General features: G+C 40.5%; 1 protein-coding gene across 4 annotated transcripts in view; it reads left to right on the top strand.

Annotated features, from left to right (window-relative positions):
- CACNA1C (calcium voltage-gated channel subunit alpha1 C) overlaps positions 1–25766 on the top strand; it is a 409423-nt gene that overhangs the window by 204340 nt on the left and 179317 nt on the right. For all 4 annotated transcript variants that reach the window (XM_064735921.1, XM_064735904.1, XM_064735893.1 and 1 more), the window contains exons 4-5: positions 13923–14062; positions 20957–21096. In XM_064735921.1, coding sequence (XP_064591991.1) covers positions 13923–14062; positions 20957–21096 — 280 coding nt within the window. The remainder of the gene's footprint in view (positions 1–13922; positions 14063–20956; positions 21097–25766) is intronic.

Raw genomic sequence — 25766 nt, 5'->3', positions numbered from 1 at the left:
AGAGATACTGAGCTCCTTTTTCAAATGATGACACATGGAAGCATTCCTTGAAATCCCAAATGACTAATAGATTGCTTGCCTGGATCTGCCTTAGCTGCATGGGTGTCAGAAACATTTTGAAAGGTTTTTCACTCGTGAATAGAGAAGGACTGTCCCCTGGAGTCTTTCTGTCCAAGCCCAACGGACAGCTGCCTCCCTGATGAGACAAGTCTGGCTGGACCTTGAGGCCATTGACATCTATTAGAGCCTCAGGAATGCAAAAGTTGGGCTAGAAGATACCCTGGTAGGCCATTTAGTTATCCTATCCCACAGGAGAATTTAACCTCTAGGGATTTAAAGTCTGTAACTTCCAGCCAGTGTGCTCTGTCACAGCCCTCTCACCAATACTGGCATCCCAAGGAAAAGTGAGCCTTCTTTAGTGGAAAGAAGTGGAAAAGGCAGTGGAAAGCCTTTCCTTCCTGTGGTATCCAAAGTGAAAGTGGGCAAATGAATTATTCACCACCTGCAGTCCAGAGCCTTGTGTTGATTCACCTTCTCTGTGCTGAATGGTCTCACCACAGCTTTTTCTCTCAGGTAATTTTTGTACTCTTCAGGAGATCCCTGTTGATCTGTCTTGGATCATCCCCAGTCCATCCATGCATCCTTTCATTCACGGAATTTCAGCCAAGCTTTCACCCCTGCTGTGTGGAGCAGAAGGAATTTTTCTTGCATCTCGTGGCTCGTACATTTGTTTACACATTCTAGCGTGGGGCTTGCTTTTTTTGTTTTGTAATGGCATGACATTGAGTCACATTCAGTATGTGATTGACTGTGTAACCCCTGCAGCCTTCTCTGAAGATCTGAAGCGCTTACATGATGAGACAAACTTATTCTTTCAGGCTGGCAATCTCATCCTTTCAGGCAGCTCCAGAAGACTTGTGGGATATTTCAGCCCTATTAGTTTCATATCTGGCAAGCTGTACAAGAGATTTCACTGTCAGTTCCCATTTCTGTGCAACAGCCCAGCTAACTATAATATAGTGCAGTGAATCTAACAGCACTGGTTCTTGGTAATTGAACTTTTCATGAAGGGAATGATTGCAGAAAGGAAGCTAATTAAAATTAAAGAATTTCCATTAATTATTTTATTTTATGGCATTTGCCATAGGCCGGTGGTTCCATAGTCCTCATTGCTTATGGCTTTTTTAAAATCTCCTTGTGAAAACAAATTGGGTTTGAAATAAAGCAGGATGAGACAGCCTAGGAGTGAAACAGAGGACAGGCAAGTGACAGAGTTGTTTGGAATATAAGCTGTGGAAAGTAGCTTTGGAGTCATGCTCAGGGGCTTAAGACAAGTCCTTGTTGCATGCTATCCTATCAATGTTTTTCTACATCTTCATGAATTCTGATGGATTCCATAAGGAAGAAATTTTTAGGAGAGAAGAAAGTATTTTGGAAAATTTCAGTTTAGATCAGCTGACTAAAATGAGAAGCTTTCAGCAGAAGACAAAAGTGTTTGTGAAAATTGAATCATCAGCTTATTTTCCATTCATAAAATATTCTGAGAATGAATTTTAGGTTGCTGTGTTTGTTCTTGCAGTCTGTCAAAGGATAAGGATAAACTGTGGACTGAGCAATGCTTATTACCTGCAAAACTGGTTCCCCTTCCATCTGTGTGTTACTAACAGTACCAAAGACAGTCAGAACAGAATGAAAAAGCACTATCAACATTATTTTTTCCATGTCTATGTTTGTTCTTTCAACATCCTTTTCACTGTTTCATAAATAATGGCAGCTTATTCCATTTAATTATAGTTTTTAATTAGTTGCCCCAGTGAACTCAAACATTAGCACAGCACTGCCTTAGCACAACTTGTAGACAGCTAAAAGAAAATGCTAAAATCCCCCAAGTCTGTGCAATTTGATTTTGTGTTAGTGTAGAATATTGTTGCTGTTACTAGGCCAAAGTTTACTGTCCTAAACTGTTCTGGGTTGTACAGACCTTATAGAAGTTGATGGAAATTACATCCATACTAATTTAAAATCTTAATTTAAAATCTATTCCAAAATCAGGTTTTTGTTTCATGAGAAATTTTATGTGTTTGTCAAATTTACATTTTTTAGGCTTTTTTTCCCCTATTCTGGGAGCTGGGTCTTGGCCAGCAGCAAGGCAAGTTATGTGTTTAGTGTGTTGCAGGTCAGTCAGAACAACTAGTCAGGATGAAAAACTTGGAAGAGGTCCATTACAGCAGCCTATAACATTAATGGCATTAAAAATAATTTTCAGACAGATCAATATGAATCCTGTTTGCTCTGAGCCTGAGGGTGATTGAAGAGAAAAGGAGCCTTGGGAATAGAGAGAGTGAAAACACAGAGTGCAACATCGTATTTTCATCAAGTGAACATGAAACCTTTGAAATCCAAGTCCATTTGGCAAGATGCTTGCCAGCCCTGAGCAAGGCTCTGACGTAGCGGAAATCTGGCTGAGTTCTCAGAGCTGTTTGCACCAGGATTGTTCCCCCTGAGTGATGGGTGCCATAAGAATTTGACTTAAATGATAAAAGGGAGTTCTCGTTGTGGGTGGGATTTATCTCTCCTTTTTTATTTCTTTTTCAGACAGGCCAGCTGAAATCTAATTTTCCTTTAGACAGAGATCCCACAGCCTGCAATGCTTGCAGGAGACAGAGCTGCCCCTGCAGCCAGGGAATATAGGAAGAATACACCTTTTTCAAACCAGCCAGAAGCTAATCAAGCTGACTTTAATTAAAGGACATAATTGGATATTAATAAGATTCTTGACCTCTCATTGTCCAGACTCTAGTATTTTTCTTAGTTTTTTATTTTAAGTTTATCTGCATGAGAATAAGTGTTGTATTAAGGGTTTATTAAAGTAAAAGAAAGTACAGGTACTTGGGATGCCTCTCTTCTGGCATGATAATTAGTCCTCACCACATTTCTTCACAGAGTTTTCAATTGCAAAAAAATGGCATGGGTGCAATCCTCATTCCTTATTAGAGTCTGAACTTAATTAGAAATCCTTCTTCCTTATTTTTAATTAATTAAATGCATGAGTATGTATTAACCCATTTCATAGCTGTTTCTCTTTTTTTCCAATTTTTGTTCCTGCTGGTTTGCCGGTCAGGCTGGTGGAAATCTAGGTGTTGTCTGAAAAATTCCAGTATTTCAAAACTTGGTTTTGTTGAATATTAGAAGAAATAGTTGGAAGTGTTTTAAATGCAATATTCCCTTTGTCTGTAAAGGGACATTCTCAGAGAGTTTCAGAAAGCACAGAAATAGCAGAGCCTCATGTTTAGATATTTTTATTGAACAAAAATGTTTTAACATTCCCAGATCTGTGTGTTTGGCTTGTTTGAAGCAAATCCAAATATTTTATTATGACACAACCTCGTGTTACTCTGCAGCACCCCAGCAGTGCCATGGGCTCTGTGGGGCTGGAGGAGTGTCCTGGGGGACCCCAGCCTGGCTGGGCAGGAGCTGCTGGCACCCAATAAGAGTTTTAATTTCTCTTTATCCCTACAATACACACACCTAGGGGGATGAGGCACACACTTGTCTTACAAGAAATGAGAAATCCTGCCCTGGTTTGACTGGGGGCGGCCAGGCAAGAATCTGAATTCCATTTTCCAACTTCTTGTCCCTGGGTCTATTTCACCATCAGTAGCAGCTGCAGTGAGGAGGGTCAGCAGAGTTGTTCTTGGGAGTCAACCAAGGGACTGAAGAACTGGCAAATTTCTTTGGTTTTTCTTGTTTTCTTTTTTCTAGTTTGCCTAAATTAGCAAAACCTGTTAAAAACTAAAGGACTTCTTTCACTTCTCCTTGCCCAGAAAGTCTTGCTACTCTGCAGAGCTGCAGTCCTGTGAGCTTTATCTGTTTAAAATGAAATCAATTTCTATTCTCTGGGTACTGCACAGGTCACAGTCATGTTTTTAATTACCAATTAGCCTTCCATTAAGGAAATAAAATGAGTTTTATGTGCTGGTTGTCAGAGGTCCTTATATCTGCCTCATTTCATGTGTCCTGTCTGCTCAAGCAGCAAGAAACCAAAGAGAGACTTACTCAGGGGTAGTAAACAAAACATGAAAACCTTTGTCCCAGGAAAGTAAGGATGGAGCCTGAGATGAAGAAGCTGCAAGGACTTTCCATTTTTTCATCCCCTTCAGTTGTGTTTTTCCTGTCTGCCTTGAGCACTGTGAACAGAATGTTAAATATGCCCTGAAGTTAGTCATGGAAAGTAAAGTCACACACATGTGCACACATTCTCTCTCTGTCCCTTTCTCTCTTCTTTTCATGCATGCACCTTGTGTGTTTGTATGAATGTCTACAGAGAAACACCAACCCTAGAAAACTGAGCTGTGGGACCAATTTATTTGCTGAGAAATTTCAAGAGAGAGAGGTTATAAATAGTCATAAATTCAATTTATTTATAAAGCATTCCCTGTCAGGCATCACTGCACAAACAATTATGAAAGAATTGTAGTAGATTAAAAACATAAATTAGAGCATCCCAAAATGTGCAAGAGTGATGGGAGTAAAATGCATTTGACAGAGATGTTGCAAAAGTGGGATTTGGTGAGGTGTTCTGCGTGGGCAGTCAGAGAAAAGTCGAAAACCAGAGGTCCAGGGCCAGATTTCTGCAGGGGCTCCCTTGCACCTCTGGCTCTTAACTCAGTGGTGGAGAGTGATCCAGGAGGGTCTAAATATTGCTGGGTGTGTCCATGGTTCATTGAGGAGCCCGTGATTGCTGAGATCTCTTCCCAAATCCTCCTTCCTTTGGCTGCTGCTCCCTTCTGGAAATGTTCTCTGTGTCAAGGGCTCCGGGGCAGGGGCAGCACCAGCCCTTCTGTCAGCTCAGAACACGAGGGTGCAAGCTTGGGTTCCCCTTGCAAGGCAGTCTAGGGATAGTTTATCATGTTTTAGTGTTACCTGAGAAGTTGTAAAGAGAAGGAAATGGGCAATTCAGCCTACAGACAAAATTAGTGGCAAGTCTCCCTGCTTAAGACTCTGTTTTATCCTAACCTAGCATGCGCTAGAATTAGTCAAAGCTTTGTAGGACCAGAGAATTTTTTAAAAGTAAATGAAACCAAAAATAAACTCCCACAAAACCAAAACAGAACAACCCCACCAAAACAAAACAAAAACAGCAACAAAAAGAAAAAACCACCAGAATCAACAAGCCAAAAACCACAACCAAAAAAAAACCCCAAAAAATTCAACTTTCTGAGAGAAATTATGCTTCATTAAGTTAAGGGTATGGATTATAACTCTTCCACACCTCTTATCCATGAAGGGATTGTAAAAATCCTTGGCACATAGAAAGTCTCATTACAGGTATAGTTTCAAAGGAACTCACTATCCCCATCTTGAGCTCTGTTGGGAATTCAGTCCTTTATTTTGGAGCCCAATTTTTGGTCATCTTTTTGGAAAGATGACTGAATACAACCATGAATTTTTCCTGCTGTGCCTCTTGATGTGACAAGTCTAAGTTTATAGGGCAGAGAAACCATAGTTGCCATAAAGTTGATTGCAAGTTAAATCATCAGCTCCTGAAATCATATAAATGATTAGAAATTAATAAATCTCATGGGGGGAGAGTTACTTTTTTTAGCAGTCAGATGGTTGGGTTTCACCTTAGTTAAGCTTTGTGCCTACCACTAAGAATTTTAGGGACTCGTTGCAAAGGGATGTACTGAAAGCACTGATTGTGTCATGATGGTCAGATTAAAGTGATATTGTGATAAGAACTCCAGACCTGCTCATGGGTGGTGCAAAACACTAAAATCATTAGAGTTGTTGCTGCTGAGGTCCCGTAGGCTGTTTCCAAAAGTGAGTGTGCTGGTGGGTCCTGCTTAGATGATGCACTCTGGAGAAGACCTTTTAGAAACTGTCCTAATGAATCATTATTTAATCAGATACTTCTCTAGAATCCCTCCTTAAGTAGAGATAAACACACGCAGAGTTCTGTCTGGCAACAAAACACTCAATATTTAACACTAGCATGTTATTTTAAGATTAATAATGATTTTAAAAATTAATTAAGTGGAACACTGAAATGCTTTGTGGTTGCTGGACTTGTGTATTTCTCTGTGTACGTGATTGAGTGCAGACACCTGAGCATGGTGGGTAGCCAATTTCTCACTTATCTGAGTCATTTTTGGAGCTGGATGAGACACTTATGCCTTGTGATGATCTATTAGATACAGCTGTTGTGCTGGGGCTGCTCTGATTTAAATGGATGTTTCTGGTACTCTGGTCTGGACCAGTGGTTGGTAGATGGAAAAATGATGGGGGTATTTCTAATGGCTGTGTTAACCTTGGGAGAAGACGCTAGGCTGTCTCAAAAATGCATAAAGGAAACCAGTAAAAGCTTCTTCTAGAGGTGAATTTAATTCCTAAGCATGGTAAAAACACCTTGCCACCTTTTAATTTCTATGCAGAGATCCTAAATGAGGCTCTCTCAGTCATAAACTTTATGCTGCCTTCCCTCATTTTGCTTCCTCCTGGAAGGGTAATCTCTTATTGCTCTGAGCAAAATACAAAGTGACAGTTCATTTCAGTTTAATCAGAGTAGGGGACAAAAAAAAATTAGGATACAAGCTTCTTTGCCTCTTCAGAGCTGATCAGTTTGGAATATTTGTTCATGGTCTGTTTGTATGGCTTCAGTTCTTGGTCATGCCAAAGAAAATCTGAACCCATAAGGAACATATTCTCTGGATTTGACTCATATATAGACAGCATCCTATTGTTCTATTTCAGTTAAAAAAAAATAATCTTGAGCAACAATGCCCAAGAGATTTCTGCTATTGCTAGACAAAGACAGTAAAGAAATATCTCATAAGTGTTAGACATTGTCTAATTGCCACTAGAGTTCAAGATTTTAAGTTTAAATGGATGTATAATCCTTTATATGTAGCCAGAATGATGCTTGCTTGACCATCTCTGTTATGAAGAATCAGGTATCCCACTGAAAAGTATTGGTGTACAATGGAAAGGAAATATCAAGTTTGTTAGATTATACTGAGGACTAGAGGCACATTTGGAGTTATAAAACATGCATTTAGAGTCTCAGAAAAAATATAGGTTGAATAGGAATTTTTGTATGTTGTCTAGTTCAAATTCTATCTCCAAGCAGGACTGTCTTCAAAATTAATCAAGCTGTTCAGAACCTTCTCTAATATAAAGGTTTTTAAACAATATTCTTAGTGTATTGCCATCCTAATGTTATTGGCATGTCACCCCTTTCTGAAATTTAGGACTCCCAATAATTACATTATTATTACTTGAGGCTTGTTTTCCACACTGTTAGTGAAAAATGTAGGTGAAAGGATGATAAATCAGAACAGCAGTGGCATTCATCATCTCTGTTCTGGTTTGAGTGAGCATGGGCATGTGGCTGACTGGAAGGGAAAGTGTGTTTGTACTAGGTAAGATTGGTTTGCACCTTTAGGATTGGTTCTGAGAGTGAAGGGGAGGAAAAGAAGTGGGGCAAAAGTTCACAAAAAGAACTTCCTGAATTTGCCACCTCTTCAGAACAGTGAGAGGTTTTATTGTTTAATATTCATTTTTTATGCTTGTGTATAATTTGCTTGCTTAATACACAGGTTTTTTCACTTTTCTCCAAGGAAATCTTTTCCTAAACAACTTGTGGGAGGGGCTGCTTGAATCTGTTTTCTAGAGGGACTCCTTTGGAATTTTCCTTGTAAACCAGGAAAACCCCCTTCCACCTTGGCTCTGCATTACAACTGGACTCTGACACACAGCATAGTTCCACTAACCTGTAAATAAATTCAACTTGATCCTTGCCAAAGTGCTCTAAGAAAAACAAGGGCCTTATAAACTAAATTGTGCAAAAGAGTTCTGCATGAACTCTTCATTGATTTGCCAAGGAATCCCTGAATATAGGGCATGTGTATGAGGCCTGTAATAATTTAAAACTATTTATGTTCTCTCTTCTGTTCATTTCAGGGGAAGTTCTTTAAATACATCGTGGGCACGTTGTGAATTATCATAAAGTACTGAAGGCTGGCTTGCACTAAATTCCTGTTTTATAATTGCTTCTTTCAGATTACTGAGAATTCTCTTTCATTTATTCTTTATAAAGGTGTTGGCCACCTTTAGGCAGATGTGAGTGAATCCCCCACTTACCTGGGGTTAATTCAAAGTTGGTATTTCTGCAGTGCGTGGTATGAATATAACTCTGCTCATTTGAAAGCCTGACACTGTTTGGCTGGAGTGGAGTGAAGGAAGTGCTGATCATATTTGGAAATCAAACCTTTCAGAGGCCCTCCTGACTTCTGTTTACCAAAATGGTGGGTTAATCTTTAGTTCAGAAGTAGTCACCCACTTTCTTCTTTGGGCTTGTTTTGTCAGGTAAAATCATATAGTGTTCTTCTGCTCTAATTTTGGGGATATTCCTTTTGGGCAACATGTGGAAGGGATGCTGTGTTTTAGGACCAGAAATAGCAGCAAATGGAGTTATGTTCAGCAGTATGACATCTTATCATCCCTTTCTCTCTATTAAATGGATATGACCACTTGTTTCTGCAGTGACAGTAGTTTTAAGGAGAAATTGGGAAAAAAAAATCCAAACATGTTCTGTCTTTCTGATTTCTAAGTTTTATTCCCTCATGTGCTTGTATATTTTCATGCATACTCAGCTGAAAATGTCTTCTGAGTAACTAAATATACTCAGAAGTAACTCACTGTCAACAAACCTGTCTTAAAAGCTTCTTTATTGAATTGATCCTCTGAGTGCGCACATGTGGCTCTTCCTCACTGAAGGTCACACTTATTCGTGTTAGCAGTAATCTCCTGGTTAGCATATTGACACAGCGAGGATGTCCATATCCCAGATGTGATGGTAACCTGTAATCCAAGGTTACCTGTAATCCAAACCTGCAATGCATTTTTTCATGGAGTCTCTGGGCCATCCTTCCCAGCACTGCAGCTCAGTCTCCTTCCTGACCATCAGAAAAGATTGTTTTCCCTACTAGGGGAAGGTCTGAGTGCTTCCACTCTGATTCATATCTTTCAGAGCCTATTTCCATAAGCATTGCCAAAACATCCTATATGACAGAGGCCCTTAAAATACTGCTGTTTTCCTTGGATGTCTGGTATTTGCATTACTGAAGAGATGTATTCTCTTATGTTTAAGGAAGCTTTAGGGAATAATAATGCAGGCTCAGATGTAGCTGAGGTCAAACAGCAGCCCCATAAAGGTTATAACTGCACAGTGCTTGTGAGTCATTACTTCAAACATATAAACTGGAGTTTTTGAAACATGGTTTGTAGCAAGCTGGTCAGAGTGCAAGGAGAGAGAGACAGCAAAGTCAGAGAAAGCATTTAGTGACTGAATTTTAGATTGTAAGCTCTTTTAACTGGCATGTATGAAATGCAAGAACCTGATTGTGATTTAATCTTTCTTGCAATGAAAATGTTATAACCAAGCAGTGCTGCTGGATGGATGGATGGAGTTTAGAGAGCTGGGATCAAGATATAGTGAATCATTCTGATGACCATTTCTCAGAAACAGCACTGGTCTACTCACTTTCTGACAGGAGACACGCCTTATGACACCCTAGAGTAATTTCTTTGGATTTCCTGTTTTCAGGCTCCTTTTGTGAACCCAAGATGACATTAGCTACGGTTTAAAAATTATAAACAAAACGAAACCTATGCCTTTGGAAGACATATGGGATTAGAGGGGTTTCATACATAACACAGTAATCCTCTTTGGGTAGTATATCTTACAGCCTTTACAGTAAGTTAATATTTGTTTCTTTGTTATGAGTAAGATGATGTACAGGTTGCTTCTTGGCAGTGTTAGTGCTGGCTGATGTATCAGCTGGGTAGCTGATGCTCACAACCCAGATGTACAAAAAAGCCCCAAAACAAAGTCAAGCAGGGGTACAGCCAGCCCCAGAACATGTGTGCTCCAGGGACTGTTCCACTTTCTTAAGCTTTTATCCTTCCTCTTCTTCCAGTCATATTTTGTTAGCATTTTTCCTTTGGTTTTCAAAACATTTATGTCCCTATTGTCCACGGAGGAAGCTCCTGCTTTGTAATTCTGCAGCCTGCAGTATGCTTCATGTGCCTCAACCACATGACCACAGTTCCCATTTCTAAGAGACAAATAAAAAATTTCTGTTCCTTCTTTCTTACAGCTCCAAAGTTCTCTCTCTTTTGATGCTGGGGTTTGGATTAGTGTTCCAAGGGGCAATGCTGTTGCTATCTCCTTTCCGTCCCACAAATGTAGCGCTCAGGTCCCCCCCTCCCTGTCAGCAGGGAACTCCCTCAGAGAGAAATACCAATATTTTCCTAGCTTGGCTTCTTCTAAAATTGTACCAAATTAACTTCTCAGAGGAGTTGGGATGATGGATACTTTGCAGGGCTGTGTCCCTTGGGACATTGAAACACTGGGCTGTGGTCTACCTCATCTGTGAGAGCAAAGCTTCAAATGAGCAATCAAAAGTGCAGATGCCCGTTTAGCAGAGACAAATTCATTGTTTTGTGGCTGCTGAGGGTGAGAGACAGTCTTGTCACTTCTAACCTGAGGCAGCGAGGGGCCGAGTCATATCTCTGCCCTCTCTGGGCAAGGTGGCATCAGAATTGGGGCTGCAGTCCAGTTGTGTTATGTCATTACTGATTTATGCTCTATTCATAAAGGCTCTTTAGTTTTATAGTATAGGAAGAAAAGGGGACGCAAATTATTTAGTAGGCTTTTCAAATTCTTCTTGAGTCTGAGCAGGAGTGGCTTTCTGAAATGGCTTTTTGGAGCAGCTGCACTGTTTAATCTCAGCAGTATTTTTCCTTCAGTTTTACACCCTAAAATCATTAATTTAAGTGCAGAGGATCATAAAAACCTATCCTCAGTTCAACATTCTGTATCTTATGTTAATTTCAGAATCTTTTATAGAATTTTATTTTTTTATGGATCTTTCCACCTTAGCTGAAGAACTGTAAAGAATTTATTCAAACAGCTTTTAGTTGCATATATTGTATATATCAATGTATAGATGTATATGTATGCATGTGTGTGCAATACTGTGGCATATTATTACCCCCATAACATGGTTCAACAAGCAGCATTTATTACAATAACAAGAAGTGTCTGTATTCCCATGGGTATCTTTAAGAGATAGAAAAGGTATGAGGCTCCTAAACCCAGTCAAATGGAACATGCTAGTTGTTGATATATTGTCTGCTCTGTACAGCACTAAATTTTTTTTAAATAGTAGTTAATTTAAAAAAAAAAAAAAAAAAAAGTTGTTCCAGAATTTTTCCAAGTGTTTTCTTTCATGGACTCCTTTTGCTGGCACTAGCACAGGTATTTCAGTGAAATTCATGGAGTGGAAAGGCAGTGCTGGCCTGCAGAGTGCTGTGGCTGTGCAGCACAAAGCCAGACAGAGCTGGCAGCAGCGTTTGTCCCTGGGGGCCAGTGACAATGTCTGCTGTTAAATTGCTGGGCACAGGATCAGCCTCAGGCCTTCCACTTCACCTGCTCTGCCCACCTGCTTCTAATGGCCCTGGAGCCCTGAATGAGTGGGTGGGCTCCTCCACATCCCTTGTGCCGTCTCAGCTGTGGCTACTAAAGGAGGTTTTAGGGCCTGCAGCACTTTGTCATGATCCTGGGTGTGTTTATGGAGGGAGATGGACTGAGTGTGCAGGGCAGCCTCAAAGGCAGGATGAGGAGTACTTTGGCCCTTTTTGTGAGAGGTGAAAAAGAGCTTGCCCACAACTGTGCAAAGGCCCTGGTTGAAACAGGGAGTGAGAGAGGGTAACTGTTGGGTTGCCGTAAGAGAAATCTTTGTTTCCATCCTCAAAGGTGTTCATTTGGCACTAGTAAGACCATGTCCATCTCAGGCACAGCACTCCCTATTCCCATCCTCAGTTCAGGGCAGGTTTTTCCCCCTCAGAGCTCATTTTCATCTTTCTTCAATCTCTACACAGGCTTTATCTTGTCCTTGCAGACATGGGGCATTGCTCCACAAGGCAGAGCTCCCATGAGCTGTGTGGGGTTGGGCCTTGGGCCATGTTGGTAGAGCCACATGGCAGCACAAAGGGGCAGGGCAGTTGGAAGACCATATGGAATTCCCATTGTGGGTTCATTTTGCATTTCTTTTTGTTTTTGTTTGAGAGATTCCACAATAGCTGGTCCTACTTTACAAATGTGTGCCTGGAGAAATGGATCATTGTTTACCAGTGATTTGTGTATCAGTACTCGTTCAGCTCTCAGCTGTAGTGGAAGGAGAAGGACCACTATGTCAGTCCTTTCATGGAGCCATCATGGGGCTCTTTCCTGTGCTCAAGCCCCTGGTTGGACTCCTGGTTGCAAGCACTTACTATTTGTAGAGCTGGGAACACACAATAGTATTGTGTGCTGTTGTTTCCTTTTCTGAGTTCAAGGGAAGGGAAATCCTTGGTGTGCTGCTGTGTCTCCATCTGGGACAACGACAGACAAATCCTATGCTGTGGGTGTGTTCAAAAGCTTTACTACTGGATCAGATAACTGCAGAATGACACTTTTTCTTTTTTTAGGCATTCCTTGTACTAAGCACTGGGGGATACTGCAGGCATTGGGAAAGCATTGTCTGAGGCACAGCAGCAATATTTTAAAGCACAAACATGTGCCTGCTACTGTCAGATGGAGTTTCTCAGTCTTTTAAAATATCACATTAATGTAAACATGTAGATGAACTAGCAATAGTTTTTTTTTTCTGGGTCTGCAGGCTTCTTGTGAGCTGTTAATTACCCAGAGCTGAATTGAAGATATTCCAATGGGCAGCTGTCAAATGATGGAACTAATTTTTTTGTAATCCTGCTCATTCTCTATTGCTGTATAATATGAAAATGTCATATATGCATTCAGCTGGACAGAGGAACAGGGCAGTTGCAATTTGGAGCAGAAAAAATATATAGTGACTGTTGCTCTGGGTATCCTTTAAGATATGTCAGGAATGCCTAGGATGTTTTAATTTGTATTTATCTCAGATTTTATTTCTTTAGTGTGAACTTCTAATGACTTTGTAGTTTAACCTTGTAGGGACTTGGTCTCCTTTTGCTGTCATCTAGTTTTCATGTACTTATCTCCCACTCAGCTTGCCACGCAGCACTTGTGTAGTGATTACCTAATGCTGCAGTTTCCCTCCTACTTAGGTGGAGATCCCTACCATTTCTGCAATACTGCTATCCTTATTCCACACTGGGGCTAAAGGCCCTGAGGATGAGAGATGGGGAACCTCTGTACTGACTCCAAAAACCTGCTTTCTTGTCCTAAATCAGGCTCTACTGTAACTGTAGAAGTTACAGAACTGGAAGTGCCTTTGTTTGGATATGCTTAATTGCAGCCTGCATTTTGCAGGGATATGTACAATTCTGACAGAATGACTAAAAGCCTCTAGTGTTAGTCAGCCTGATCTGTGAATCACTTATCACCAATATTCAGCCTACTTATTCCCCAGCAGCAGAAAAGGGAATCCCAAAGAAAGCTCAGTTTGACACACATATCAGTCTCAGGTGGGCTCATTTAATTTTCCCCATCTCTCTCCACAGTATTGCATGCAGCAATATTTCCTCTCCAGATCTAGAAAAGGGCTGGATGCAGCTCATTATTGATGGCTGACAATATCTGCCCCGGGAACCTCCTGCTGACCCTCTCCCTTCCTGCTTTGCACAAGCCAGTTCAGGGGTCAGTCCCTGCCAAGAAAAGGGCAGCAAATTTCAGAACGTAACTAAAATGTACTGTCCCTTGTTCTGTCAGAGTGGCTGCAGGCCATGCAAGGCTGAGGAGCAAAACCCTCTGGCCAGCAAGCTGAGTGGGAGGTGTACCCTGGTGGCAGCAGGGGTGGACTAGGACAGAAGAAAACATCCTGATTTGTGATTTGTCACACTAACCAGCGTCTCTCTTGTTCTCTTGTCTTCCCCAGGAACGAGTGGAATATCTCTTTCTCATAATTTTTACAGTGGAAGCATTTTTAAAAGTAATAGCATACGGACTTCTCTTTCACCCCAACGCTTACCTCCGCAATGGCTGGAATTTACTAGATTTTATAATTGTGGTAGTAGGGTGAGTACCAACTTTGTTTTTCAAGGCACTGTCCACATGGGGATACTGACAACCTTTGTGACCATGAGAGTGGGTCAATGCTTTGTTATACATGGGTGATGTTAGGCATTGCTGTCCATCCTGTTCCTCTGGCAAACACCCATTTAATGTTTGCAAGACAGGGAAATTAAACTGCTCTTTGGGAGCTAGAGGTAAGAAGAGAAAGCAGTCCAAAGCTCTTAGATAAAGTCAATTGCCTGAATGTGCCTAACGGCAAGAAAATGCATTTGTTTTTAAATCTGTATGAATTTTAAAAAATAATATGTAGGTAATCCCTTAATTAAGATTAGGAGTTGGGTGACAGATGAATTCTGCCATCTTGTGAACTTTTGCTGATGTTTCTCATTCTGGAAGATGGAAGAAAAATTTAAATCATAGATTTTCCTACTTACAAACAAAAATTAGCTCCTCAGTTCAATTGCACTGCTCAGCTGGTGATTTCTACACTTTTAATTTTGACCTTTTTAATCTTTTAACTTCTTTAAAGACTAGTTTTACTATTGTAGATCAAATTACCACTTTGAGCTGCAACCTTTCTAATTCTCTTATTTCTTTCCATGTTTTTCAAGTTTGGCATTTAATTTATTTGAGTAAAAACAAAATAATGCATCTTTTGCTTTTTCTGCCTAAGAGCTAGAGATAAGCAAGGGGTTGGAATTGTGGTTGTTGAAGGGAAGAGGTGAAGGATAAACTACCTCTGAGTACAAAGGGAACAAGTATTTCTTTGCCTGAATAATTTGTCCCATCCTCCCACTACTCCATTGTTAGAGAGTTTCATCGCCCACAAATACCTGTATTCTTTTCACCTCTTTCCCAAGGAAACCCTGCATCAACTCCTAGGGAAAATGTCAAAAGGGACCCTCCTAGTCATCAAAACCCCCTCACAATTTCTGCCCCACACCAATCCGCCTTCCTGACCATTTTTGTGCCGGCCCCAAAATATTTAATCAGCAAAGAGCTGCGTGCTTCCCAATGCCTCCCACTTCCCATCATCATGGATAAGAGTGGGTGGAAGGAGAATTCCCAGTGCGGGGGAGGGAGAGCAGGCTGAAGCCTATTCTTAGTCTCAAGACCTCTCTGCTCCACGTGGGCATAAGGCTTCTCCTTACAGCAATGTCCATTGTGCTTCTCCTTTGTTCCTACCCACAGACAGAGGATCCCTTAGCATGTCAATACCTGAAAAGTGTAAAATCCCCACCCCCTCCCCTGGTAATGATGTCTAATTCCATCATTGGTTATGCCTTTGAATGCCCTCAGATATCTCACCTGTTTGGAAATTGCTGCCTAAGTGGAAGAAAGATAGAAGAACAAAACTCCTGTGAATGTAATTATTCCCTTTTCATTTTTATGAGAAAGAGGCATTTTAAAGAGAGGACACATTGCCTCCTCTTTTTCCATTGGATGTGAGACAGCAGGACTCCAGAAATCACAGAGCAGCATTATATCTAGCTTAAGTACAGTCCTTTTCAATTTTCCTACGAGGGCAGTTAATCAGCAAGATGATATTCAGGCTGAAATTAATTCCCTTGCCAATGACACAAGCTGCAGCTCTCAGCTCCTCTATCTGCTTTTGCCTCCAGCAGCTCTTAGTCAGTAGATGGGGAAGAAAAAAATGTAACTGGGGAAGGATTACATGAGTATAATAAACATGGCCAAGACCCCAAGGTCTCTGTTAAATAGCAACAATCTCAAGTGACAGATTCCACTTCAAGGCCAGATGGGTTCCTTTGATGTTTATCTGTTTAAACTCACTGGTACAGTACCACAGCCTAGGCTGGTGTGCTGCTTTTCCTCTCCACAGCCCCTCTGCAAAATCTACTTGGTGATACCATCTGTTCCTCTCCTGCCCTGCCTTCTTTTCCTAGGGGCTGTCTGAAATCCCTCAGTGACACTCTGTTTAAACTTCAGTGTATTTGAATATTTTGCCAGGAAGGAAGCCCCATGGAAAAGGTTTAAAATAAATTTGGAAAAGAGAGAGGAAAGAGGAAGAAAGAAAGTGCTGATAACATTTCTTTGTGGTGCCTTTTTCTACCTATTGATGGAGCTATTGGAGAAAGCTGAGTTATTTGAACACTGGGGCAGAGAGATTTATTTGGTATGTGGGGCAAAGGATGGTGTGACTGTGGTAATTGCCATTTCTGTTTGCTCTGCCTTACCAATCCTCTCTAATGTTCAAAGATGCTACAAAGCATTGGCTAGGTGGGAAGCACTTCTTCAAGTACTGTTGCAAGTTAAAGGAGGAAAAAAAAAAGACAGATTTCAGATCTTTCAAATCCACCCATATTCAGTTCACCACAAATAACTTTAATAAATAAATAGCACATCTGGCTTCCTTTACCTTAACATGAACTAGTCAGTAGAGTAAGTGGAAAATGGACATGTGAAGGCACAGGTATAAATTTTAGAGGAGAGTCACAGTTGCTATGAAAAATGTTTATAACAATGTGCCTCTATACTTTCCCCTGCCTTCTGAAGATAGATACCCTGGTATCCAAATGAATTTTATAGTCAGTGATTCTAACAAGGCCATAGGAATATGCAACAGCAGCAGAGGGAAGCACTGAACACAGCTGCTCTGTTTTCTGGTGAAAGGATACATGTTAGACTGTAGGCTTGAAGCAGCTTATCATTCTTGAAGTGTGGGAGACCTGTTTATTCATCAGCTATGTCTTGTAGAGTTTGAATCTGACTTCTCTTTAAATAGCCTCTGACCTTGCTGTAGCAACACTTTAAATGATGCTTTGAAGAATGTCTGTGTGAGGGTATCAGTCAGAGGCTCTACCAACATTATTAATTGATAGTAAAAACCAGACCCCTGAGCCACTCAATGAGGCGCTACCCACAAGCACTAATGGTTAGGCAAATTGTCTCCCACTTCCTTCTTTTTTGCTGTTCCTCTTTATGAAAACACTAAAACTTTCAGATATCACAGTCATGCCCCTTTCTCTTTCTCAAGACCAGCTTGACAATATTGTGAGGGAAGAATATCTGTCTTTCCTGGCAGTGCTGTGGTTTGTCTGCCAAGCACAGTCATTCTCCAAGGACCTGTAGATACTGCCAGAGAAAAAGGTGGTGTAATTTGAAAGGCAATGTTATAGTCTTACTTGGGAAGGGAAGCAGTGAAGACATTTGGACAAAATCTGAAGTCAGAGCAGACTGGAAAATGTGGTCTCAGTTTCTGTCTTACTGAAGACCTGTGGCGAGTTTCTAGGGAAGATCCAAACATTTTCACACTCACAAATCACAGGTGAACTGTAAAACACTGTGAAAAAAACCTTTGTGCTTTACTCTTTTTTTATACCTAAGAGGATTTTTCTTCAGCTATGTTTTTCTGCTGATTTTTTGCCTTAGAAATACCAAGGCCTCTGTTTTCTTTCTATATTTTAGAGGACCATGACAAGTTCTTTTTTTATGCTATAAAAATCACAGTGTACTCCCCACGGAGGAAGAGATGAAGAGCAGGTTACAGCCTTATCATGCTGCTGTTGGGGTCATCTAGCAAAGTGAAAACCCTTTTGATATATCAAATGTCAAAAGGGAAATAGAAAAATACTAGAAGAAAAACCCACTGAAGATAGCTTCTTACTTCACATGTAAATTTAAAAAAATCCAAACAAAGCAAGGAGCATATCTATACATGCATGTGATAAAAGTTTGGTTTTCTGCCTTTATAGTTCATGTCTGTCAGATGAATTTAGTTAGGGTATAGTCATGTCACAAATGAAAGCCAGAAATTAAGGTGATGTTAATTGTGCTTTATCAGTGGAAAGTATGATACCCAAATGAAAATGGGGCATGAATTTACACTGGCAGAAAGTAATTAGGTAGAAGTAAATAAGGTTGATATCTGGTTTTTGGAGGAGGGGAAGTTTAATGTTGAGATTTCCAGAGGCTACAAGAGATTAACCCTCTTGCCCTTTTTGTACCACCCAAACTCTTATTTCTCTGTCACCCTATGCTTGGAGCATGCTAATTCATCTACTGATAAAGAACTGCACCTCACTCCACCATACCTATTGAAAACTTTCCCAAAATGTTTTCTTCAAAGAGCAGGATTTCCTATATAAGATAGATGAGGCTCTGGCCTCATCTTTTGTATCAGTAGTTTAACATCTGTCCAGCTGTTTTAGTCTCAGAAAACAATTAGCTGATAAACCAAAGAGCATTAGGTACCTGTACATCATGGATGTCTGCCCATGCCTGATTGAGGGAGGTGCTGAGGACAAAGAAGAAAAATTTACAGGGTGTTCTATAAACTTGAAGAGTGGAGTAGAGATTCAGTAGGCCACACTGAGCACAGGCTAGACCCTAATACAGAAGGCAGAGTGAAATAAATGGGAGAAATAAGAAGTTGTAATGCATTAGGAAAAAGCAGGATTAGTACAGGCGAAATATAAAGCATGGAGTAAATGCATTAAAGCAGGATTCGCAGGAGTAATGCAATTCAAGTTTAAATGTAGGTTTTAAAATTAGGAGCAGCAGGAATTACTGCAAATTATTCCTGAAGTGCAAAAGCAGATGACTGTGGGTACTTCAAAAGAGCACATTTAGCATGCCAGTGCTGGAGCACAAAAACAAGGCCAGCTGGCCTGCAGTGGAGCTGCACTAGCCTGGGAAGGCAGGCTCTAGCTCCAGAGGAGTGAGTTGTCCTACTGGTTGTGTTTCTGCTCCTCCTGAACTAATTTAGGGCATTGCTTGGGCAGCAGAATTCTAGAGCAGTCTGGTTTGCTCACTGTACAAGTGGCAGCACAAACAGCCTCAGTGCCCAGTGCCAAGAGCTGCTCTTTGGGAAAACATGGGGACAGTGAAAATGGGGATCAGGAAAATGGACCCCCTGTTCTGCACAATTGCTGACTCAGAGCTCCTTGAGATTCCTAGTCTTGGAGCTGAAAAATAGTATCAGAAACCTTTTTGCAGTAAATTATTTTTCGTTTAGAGGATCCCGGGAGACTGGGTCTGTTGTGCAGGTATGTCAGTCATCACCTATTATGGGAATTCTGTGGACTAGAAAGATAGAAATGTTTGAATGTGAAACAGAGCACATTGCTAGAGCTTAATCAGTCACTTACTGAAAATGCATTAGGCCAAATTTGACCTGCAGTGTTTCTATTATGAAGACCAGCAGATAATTGCAACTGTATAACTTGTGTACACAGCTTAAGGAATGCATACATTCCAATAATTCACATTCTTTGCATCAACCCTTGTTTGTCTCTCTCTGTGATGTCTGTAGTCAATGCAGTATTTCTCAGAGGCTCTGCTTTTTTCTTCTCTGTATCCTGCTTCTGCAACACCTACAAACTCAGCATCCAACCTCCTCACACACAGTTTTTCCCATGCTCGTTACCTAGTTGTTAAATCTTTCTGCAGTGCTTCAAGTTGATGCTTTGAATAGATCAAGTTAGGAGTTCCTCAGTCACAGCTGACAAGTTTTATAAGACTCTCAATATGAATTAAAAAAAAAAGCAAACCAAAAACCTTCTTAAGAAAGGAATTTCGCATTTGCGGTTCCCTAATCCATGTTTTTGTGTGGATTTAGTGCTGGGGAAATCTGTTGGTTTAGATGTTTCAGTAAATGGATCTTCATTTGAATATCCAGGGCAAGCTCCCTGTGTTTGTGACCCCATCAGTAAGATTTATCTGCAGGCTGCAGGCATTGGAGCTGCTTGTTAAGCCATCACCCAGCTCGGTGTCTGCTTGACCCATGGTCTGGGGGCTCTGTGGAATGTGCCAGTCAGGATATGGATGAGATCCTGACAGGGGCACCACAGACTGCAAAGCCTGTGAGAGAAACCATTGCTGTGTCCAGGCTCTCCATCTTGACTGGTTCTCTCATCTCAGGAAGTTTCTTTCAAGTTGTCTGTGGTACCTCCATGGCACCCGACAGACCAAAGGGTCTCTTGCCACTCCCAAGCAAGCCTTATTTACAGAGCTCCAAACATCCATTTAGGCTGGAACAGCTTTTAACCTCTTCTGAATTTGGCTGGGTTCAAGCTGAGGATTTCAAGGCTGAAAGCAATATCATTAGCAAATTCATGAGGAATCCGTTCTCCCCCAAATGTACTAATGTTTTACCAGAAAAATGGAAGCTGCTTCCTGAAAGCTAATTTATTAAATCAAGTTCTTATTAACAGATCGGGTGAGCCTTCAGGTTTTTTACAGAAGAACATTGCCTTTTTCTTCCTTGCTCTGCCTTTTTAAATGCATTCTGAGCGAGACATCTTCTCCTTAAAGCATCTACTCCTATTAGCCAAGATAAAACATTAAGGCTGGAATAATAAAACATTCTAATAATCAGACTACTACAGTTTTGCACTCTCCTTAGCCAGTGCACCAGGGGATTTACAAATGGATCCACAAGCACAGTGTGAGCATACACTCTAACTAAAAACTTGCCCCTTGAAGGGTCTTCAAGTTTACACCAAGTTCCACCTGCAGTGCCATTGGTGAATCTTAATTCTTTGTAAAATGGGTGGCAGATAATTAATGATTGGCTTAATTAAGGGTGATGATTTTCTCCTCCAAGGTGGATTGTTGGTTAATAAAGACAGCAAAGTGTTGGCAGCCCATAGCTGGCTGCAAGGAGCCATGGAGGAGCATGAAGGAGGAGCTTTTCGTCATGTTTATGTCTGCTCCAGAAACAAGTGTTTGGCAAATGGTATAGACACCCCCAATAGGCTGTTGCATATGGGAAGAGTCTGTCTCTCCTCCACCATATGGGAATGTCAGAGAGAGGTGTGACACCCTTCACAGGTCTGTGAGATAACTTGGGTGAGATGATGGTGATGATCTCTGTTCCTGTTTAGCCCAAGCCTTGCTGCCTGCCTACAGATTGTTTCCTCTTTCTTTTTGCAGGCTTTTTAGTGCAATTTTAGAACAAGCAACCAAAGCAGATGGGGGGAATTCAATAGGAGGAAAAGGTGCCGGATTCGATGTTAAAGCACTGCGAGCTTTCCGAGTATTACGTCCACTACGGCTGGTGTCTGGAGTTCCCAGTAAGTAATACCGCTGTTTTCTTCTCAGCTGTATCTGTGGTGTGACATGCAGCAGGGGTAATTTTTGTAACAGTTTTGGAGACAGAGCATGATACAGATTATTTTTGGTGTGTGAGGGAAGACTTTTTTCAAATGTATGTATTTGTGATAAGCGTGACATTAATCAAAGGATGACCAAAGCAGAGCTGAAAATCAATGGAAGTCTCATGGTATGTCAAGTCTGATTGTGCAACCTTTTTAAATAATGAAAGGGGAAGATCCAGGGGGTTTGTGATGTCAAGCATGAAATCTTTTAAATGGTGAAGTTTGGTATTATAAATTCTTGACTTTGATGGAAATTCTGTATGGTCATGTGCGTTGCTTTTGGAGGGAAAGGAACTTTTTCATTAAAATTGAATTTTCTTCTTTATATGTGATGTTCAGATCAAGAGAACTGGAAACAGTTTAGAAGCAACAGAATACAGGACAATGACATGTTACCTTCTCTGTTAGTCTGATTTGCTTAAATTATTTGTAATGCCTCTGAGAAAGTCCTCAAGCACCCTTTCATAGTCTTTCATCCCTTTTCTTGTTTGCAATGAAGCTATGAGTAACTAAGACTGGGAGTTCCATTGTGGAGGTGGAATATGGACACGACCATGTGGGAAAATTATATCATTTGGCTTTAGAGTTTGTTATGGATGGGACCTGTTTACCTTATGGACAGAGAGGTGATTGAAAACTGTCATTGGTTTCCACGATTATAGCAAAGAGAGATATAGTGAGCAGAAAATGAGTTAATCTTCTCCAGAATAGCTGTAGGAAGCAGTTTGTTTATTTTTATTTGAGGATCTTGTTAGACTGGTATCTTAAAGTACTTCAAACCTTCGTCATGCAAAAACCTTGTGTTGAGTTGCCGTAAACTGCGGTATCAGTTGTACTGATACAGACTGAGCTTGGCTGTGTGCCCAGTGCTCTTGGAGGGCTTGAGGAAGCTGAGGGAACCAAGCCTGACACAGTTCATGTCCAATCTCAATCCCAGCATAGACCAACAGGCCATTTGTGAGTTTTCTCATCAAGGAGTATTTAATTTGTACTAGAACAGAGCCAGGGAGCCTGGTGCAGACTAACAAACACTTGGTCTAGACAATAAAATGCAGTGTGAAGCAAGCAAACCATCAACTTCATCTGACAAGATATCTGCTATTAATCTTTCTGGATCTGACTAAGGACATATTGGCTAAACCAGGCTTCCTGGGGGCCAGCATGGCTTTAAAAAGCCTACTGAGATCTGTAGCTAATGCACCCTCAATCTTGACTGGGCATTTTTTAATTGTACAAATGCCTGTTGATTAGCCTAGAATAGATGTTATCGCATCCATATGTATTAGAGCATAACTTTTCTCATGAGGCCTTTTAGATAAGATTGCCTAAGCTAACCATAAATAGCACATTACAGGATTACATTCTTACATAAGTTTAGTGCAGAGGTTTAGAAGTCAAGTCTCAGGTCCCATTCAAGTTCTGTCCCTGAGGCATCATAAACACCAGTGGGTGAGTTACCAACATTGCACTTGCAGTGCTTTGCCATTTATAAAGATATGCTTTTTTGCTTCCTTGCCCTTCCAAAATGCAGAAGGCTTTCCCCCTGTAAGGAAAAAAGCCAGCACAGATTTGTCCTAAAATTACATGGGTGTAACATACGCTGCAATTCCTTCTCGCTTAACAGACTCTGTATGGAAGCAGCAGCTCTTTAGTAAGAGGGGATGCTCTGGGTCACTGGCAGCTGCCTTCTGCATGGAAATTCCAACATCTGCTGCTTGGCTTGAGGTCCAGATCTAACTACCACTATTTGGAAAAAAAGTGTGTAAAGCACAATGATTCCTATAAAACTAATTTTTGAAACACGTGGTGAATTTTTGCATTCAAATCTTATACTCATTAGAATTGGTCTTGGGAAATAGCTTGTCTGAGGTGGAGAGGTTGGCTTGCAGCATGGAATAATTTTTTCTGAGTCACAAGGAGTTTATGGGGATTTTTTTGTCTCTGGCTCAATCCATAGGAAATAATCCAATTTAAGAGGGACATGTTTTGTATTCAGGTTCATGCATTTAAAGACCTGTCTCAGCATATAGAAAATTTCCAATAAGTTTGGTTTGAGATGGGGAAAAGACATATTAATTTCCCTCTGAAGTAAATCACTGGTGTCTGCATTTTGCAGATTGAGAGCTGGAAACAAAAGTTCAAGATTTAACACTTCTAAAAGTGGCTTCTAATTATTTATGTCTCCTATTGGCTATCAGTGCTAGATTTAGGTCAACACAACAATCCAACAGCTTCAGATAGATGGGTAGAGGACATTAAGAGTTCACAGTCCCTTTTCCCAAGTTCCATGCATGCTTAATTCCTGGACTTGGCTGTCTCTTGCCAGTGAATATCTCAACCAAGAAATGGGGGCCTGTCCGTGCAGTAAGTGGTTCATGTGCAAGCAAATCTGGCTCACCCATGGGCAGACAAGCTAAAAGGTACCTTTGACCATCTTTGCTAGGATCAAACTGTCCAAGGCCCCAGATTACATTAGTGCCTCCTAAAATCAAAAGGGTTTGAGATCATGAGTTCAACAAAGCCTGAAGACTACATCTGGATGATGGTTGTGGGCACATCAAAATTTCATAATTTTTAAGAGAACAGATGACACTTTTATGCTTTGTGGTTATGTGGACATTCACAAGACCGCTTGTCATAAGGAAGAAAACAAGACATTTTGTTCAAAAGATAGGACAGACTTTTTTTATCCATGTCAGAGAAAATAACTGTACCATCACAGGAGAAGCCTTCAAAGGAACTGAATTCAAAGTGTTTGGGTTCCCAGTACAACTTAAAAAAAATAGTGTTAAGTATTTACACATTTCCAAGAAACTCCACAGGGATCAATTGGATTTGGTTTGAGGGGATTTTGTGTTAGATTCTTTTTTAAAATAGTTTGAATTCTCTTCCAGAAAACTTTTTTTGGAGTCAGAGGTACAGTTCTTATGTGTGAGGTGTATAGCAGAGCAGTAGATTAGATACACTTCCCACAGCTGTCATCCCACTGCTGGCCTTTGCTTTGTGTACAGAATAGAGTTTGAGCTAATTAAGAAAACTTTTTTCCCCTACAACATTTTTTAAGTCCTACTGCCTCTGGAAAAAGGGTCCACACTGGGTTCTTCTAGGCTGGCATTAGTATGTAGATGAATGGTGATTATTTTGCAAAGCACACGGATTATTTTGGTTTCATTGTAGTAAAGTCACTTTTGAAAATGAGATTGTTGATACCCAGGCCAGATTTCACTGTTCAACTCTTCTGTTACTGCCATATTAACACAGTTCTTGCAGTGCACACTTTATTTTGGTTGCTGAAAGAACTTTACTGCTACAGTACCAAAGCAGTCTCCTTGTAAGGAAAACTTCACACGTGTTTTAGAGCACCTGTCTTGATGTGGGGCTTTAAGATCAATAGAGTGGTTAGAGAAAGGAGAGAGAAGAAAAACAATTCCCTTGATGGACATAAGTAGACAAGTGCAAAATCAGCATGTCAACCAAAACTTAATCACTTTAGTGTCTTGGAAACTTACCCAGTATCTCCTTTGGCAGGAGTGTAAAGTATTGTAAAGCTTTCTAGGGACAGAATCCAGTCAGCCCTTTTGTGCTATGAGTTTTCTGTTGATTACTCTTCTCTCTTGGTTTTATGTTATTACATATTTTAAAACCTGTTTTAAACATTCTATGCTTCACGAGGGCAAAAAGAAACATCCAATTGGGCAATGAAGAAGCATGATCCAATTAAAGAGGAAAATCACTCCTGACTATTGGAAAGGGCAATAAGTTACTCCTACGCATGCTAGCTCACGCCCTTGTAATTTATAAAATTCCATTTCTATCACCTTTATTCGTGCTGCTCAATTATATCACCTCATACATTCTGTTCATTCTCTTTATGTTGTACTTCGTCTTAATGTAATTGCATTTTTGCCACTGGTTATTGCCTATCTGATATTTGCCAGACTTAATTGATAAGCTCTCCTAGACAATTTGGAACTCATATGATTTTTGAGTAGCTGCTGTGCTCCATATTTGTGTTTTGAACAAGATCCTCTGCTGACAACACAGATTTATGTGGGCAGAAGATCCTGCTACTATTAATGAAGCTAGAGAGGAAACTTGACTGTTCCACTGGAACAAAAACTTGCCATGATGTGTCTCTTTTTTTTTTTTTTTTTTTTTTTTTTAACCACAGAAAGCTAAGCTTGTTGTGATGTGTTCAAGCTTTACTGGAGTCTTGTAGAAGGAGATTTACTCAAAGGCAGTGTAGGTACCTCTCTAGCACCAGTGCTTACACCGTCTGCTGGAGATGCAGCAATTGTATAACAGGGAAAGAGAGGGATGAGCAAAAGGACCTAAGGCAAACCCTCCCCATGACAATGCAATGTCCTTCTGTTAGTGACACAGCAGCATGTAACTGGCAGAGTACATTTTTGAATTAAATAAGACTAGAATTTTCATGTGTGAATGCCTAGAGATGACTACATTTATGTGTATTTAAATAATTAAATAGAACACATACTTTTTCAAAATGATGCTTATATTTCAGTCCATGGTTACTCTGAGTTTTTGAGAAAATTGGGCACATTCAGACAAGGTGGATGAAAAAT

Source organism: Zonotrichia leucophrys, chromosome 1A, assembly GCF_028769735.1.
Source record: "Zonotrichia leucophrys gambelii isolate GWCS_2022_RI chromosome 1A, RI_Zleu_2.0, whole genome shotgun sequence".
Classification (NCBI taxonomy): Eukaryota; Metazoa; Chordata; class Aves; order Passeriformes; family Passerellidae; genus Zonotrichia; species Zonotrichia leucophrys.
Note: the sequence above shows the minus strand (reverse complement) of the source record. Positions and strands in the feature narration are given on the sequence as shown.